Source organism: Gopherus flavomarginatus, chromosome 12, assembly GCF_025201925.1.
Source record: "Gopherus flavomarginatus isolate rGopFla2 chromosome 12, rGopFla2.mat.asm, whole genome shotgun sequence".
In the NCBI taxonomy this organism is placed as follows: Eukaryota; Metazoa; Chordata; order Testudines; family Testudinidae; genus Gopherus; species Gopherus flavomarginatus.
In genome coordinates this window covers 21,076,104-21,078,560 of record NC_066628.1, presented here as the reverse complement: position 1 = coordinate 21,078,560, position 2,457 = coordinate 21,076,104, and the positions used below count along the sequence as shown (strand labels likewise).

General features: G+C 40.2%; 1 protein-coding gene across 1 annotated transcript; it reads left to right on the top strand.

Annotated features, from left to right (window-relative positions):
- Positions 1–297: 297 nt before the first annotated feature.
- On the top strand, positions 298–1,275 carry LOC127032604 (olfactory receptor 14A16-like). The gene has a single exon (XM_050919890.1). The coding sequence runs from the start codon at positions 319–321 to the stop codon at positions 1,273–1,275; it is 957 nt and encodes a 318-aa protein (XP_050775847.1). The 5' UTR covers positions 298–318.
- Positions 1,276–2,457: the final 1,182 nt, after the last annotated feature.

The window sequence follows — 2,457 nt, the reverse complement described above, 5'->3', positions numbered from 1 at the left end:
GTATGCTTTGTTCTATCCTTCATACTGCATTTTATCAAGCTACACCTTGGACCAAATCCTCAGGTTGGGTAAAGTGATGAAGCTATGTTAAGTTTAAAGGCGGTTACTCTAGTGTGATAATGTGACCGATTGATTGTCAGAGGTAAGGAGCACTAACGACACCTAGTCATTGTAAGTGAGGAGTTCTGTGCACCTTTGACATCCTTATAATGAGATATTAGGAAAAGGAGATGCAGGCCATTCTCTCTGTCACTCTGGTCCTCACTATTGTCCTTCTCATTTCCTGCACAGGCATCACACAGTGTACTGAGGAAGAAAATGCCCAACCAAACCGCCATTACCGAATTCCTTCTCCTGGGATTCTCTGACGTTTGGGAACTGCGGATTTTATGTTTTATTGTGTTTTTAGTGCTTTACCTGATATCTCTGCTGGGGAACCTTCTCATCATCACAGCTATAGCCCTCGACCATCACCTTCGCATCCCCATGTACTTCTTCTTGATTAATCTGTCCATCCTAGACTTTGGCTACATCTCTGTCACCATCCCCAAATCGATGGTAAATTCCCTCATGAACACCAGATTGATTTCTTATTCTGGATGTGTTGCCCAAGTCTTTTTTTACATATTCTTTGCTTCAGCAAATTATGCTTTACTGGTTATCATGGCGTACGACCGATATGTCGCCATCTGCCAACCACTGCACTATGAGATGGTGATGAACAGGAGAGCTTGTGTCCAAATGGCAGCCAGTGCCTGGATCAGTGGTATTCTGTGCTCTGCATTGCACACTGGGAACACATTTGCGATATCCTTCTGTGGAGGCAACATGGTGGATCAGTTCTTCTGTGAAATTCCTCAGCTCCTCCATCTTGCCTGCTCTGACTCATATCTTGGTGAAGTTGTTGTTATCTCTCTTTTTATGCTTTTATCTTTAATCTGCTTTGCTTTTATAATTGTGTCGTATGTTCAGATCTTCAAAACAGTGCTGAGAATCCCTTCTCAGGAGGGCCGGCATAAAGCCTTTTCCACCTGCCTCCCTCATCTCATTGTGGTCTCCTTATTCCTTTTCACTGGCACCTTTGCTTTCCTGAAACCCACCTCCAACTCAACCTCAGATCTGAATCCCTTGGTGGCTGTTCTCTATTCCATAATGCCCCCAATGATGAATCCGATCATCTACAGCATGAGAAACAAGGAAATGAAAGGTGCACTGAGTAAACTGATAGGCTGGAAATTATTTAGCAAGAATAAAATGTCTATATTTCTCCACTGATCCCAGTTTCATTCTGTGTTTCTTTATAAAAATAATCAGCTGATGATATTATTGCTTTCATGAAACAATATTGTGCAATCTGTTTATCCAGAATTAGGTATTTCCAGTAATAAAAATCCAGATAAACTTAAGTCAAGAAAAAAAGTAGTTACTAGAGGTTTACATCAATGCAATGAAGATCAGAATCCATCTATCTATCTATCTACCTGTCTACCTATCTATCTATCTGTGCACTGCTAGCCATCAACATTCTATGTGATAACTTGCACATACAATCAGTAGCCATAGCAAAGTTCCTAGTGGTTTCTCTGGCTCTTCTTATTTTTCAGGATAGCAACTCAGACTGAGGTATCAATGCATTTGTTCTTTGGGTTTTTTTGTTTGTCAGATTTTTAGTTTATTTTTGTTTAGGTGTTTGTTGTCTTATTTGTTTCTTTGTTCCAGGTGGGTTTAAGGGTGAGAAGTCCTGGAGAAATTTTTAGTGTTTGGCTAGACAGGATTTTCAATGTTTGCCTTCTCTTGAGAGCTCCTGTGTCATATCTTTGATGAGTTTTTCTGAGTGAACTGAAGTTTTGCCCCCCACAGTCATAAAAGGGTGCAAAAGAAGTTTCTGCATGGCTAAGTTCCTCCTGAAATGATTATGTATTTACTGTTGGGATATTATTGTATTATTAATGACATGCTAGGAGCCTCAGGAAGCAGTTTTTTATTATTTTAACCTGAAGAAGAGCTCCATGCAGCTCGAAAACTTGTCCCTCTTACCAACAGCAGATGGTCCAATAAAAGATATTATCTCACCCATCTTCTCTACGTAAGTAGTATGTCAGTCTTTCTATTGTACAAAGACTGTTTTGAAGAGAAACTTTTTTCAGTGTTTTCTAAAGAAAATCTAACTTGGGATAATGAGGTCAAATTTGATCTCACTGAAATCACTGACGTTTAGCCCCTCACCTCGAAGAAATTAGGATTTAGCCAATAGCTTATATACACAAGGATCCAGAATTGGCAACAGACCCCTGGAGAAAGTGAGGGTGATAGAGATGTAAGGGTCTGATATCCCAATTCATCTACGCCAGCACCAATGAAGACTAGACCCGTTGACATCACCAAATTAATACTGATGAATTTTTGGCCCAAAGTCTCTGGGCTCCACGCAGTAGTGACATAAACACTGGAGTAAGT

Coding starts and splice junctions, on each gene's coding strand:
- LOC127032604 (XM_050919890.1), top strand. CDS start 319: ATGCCCAACCAAACCGCCATTACCGAATTCCTTCTCCTGGGATTCTCT.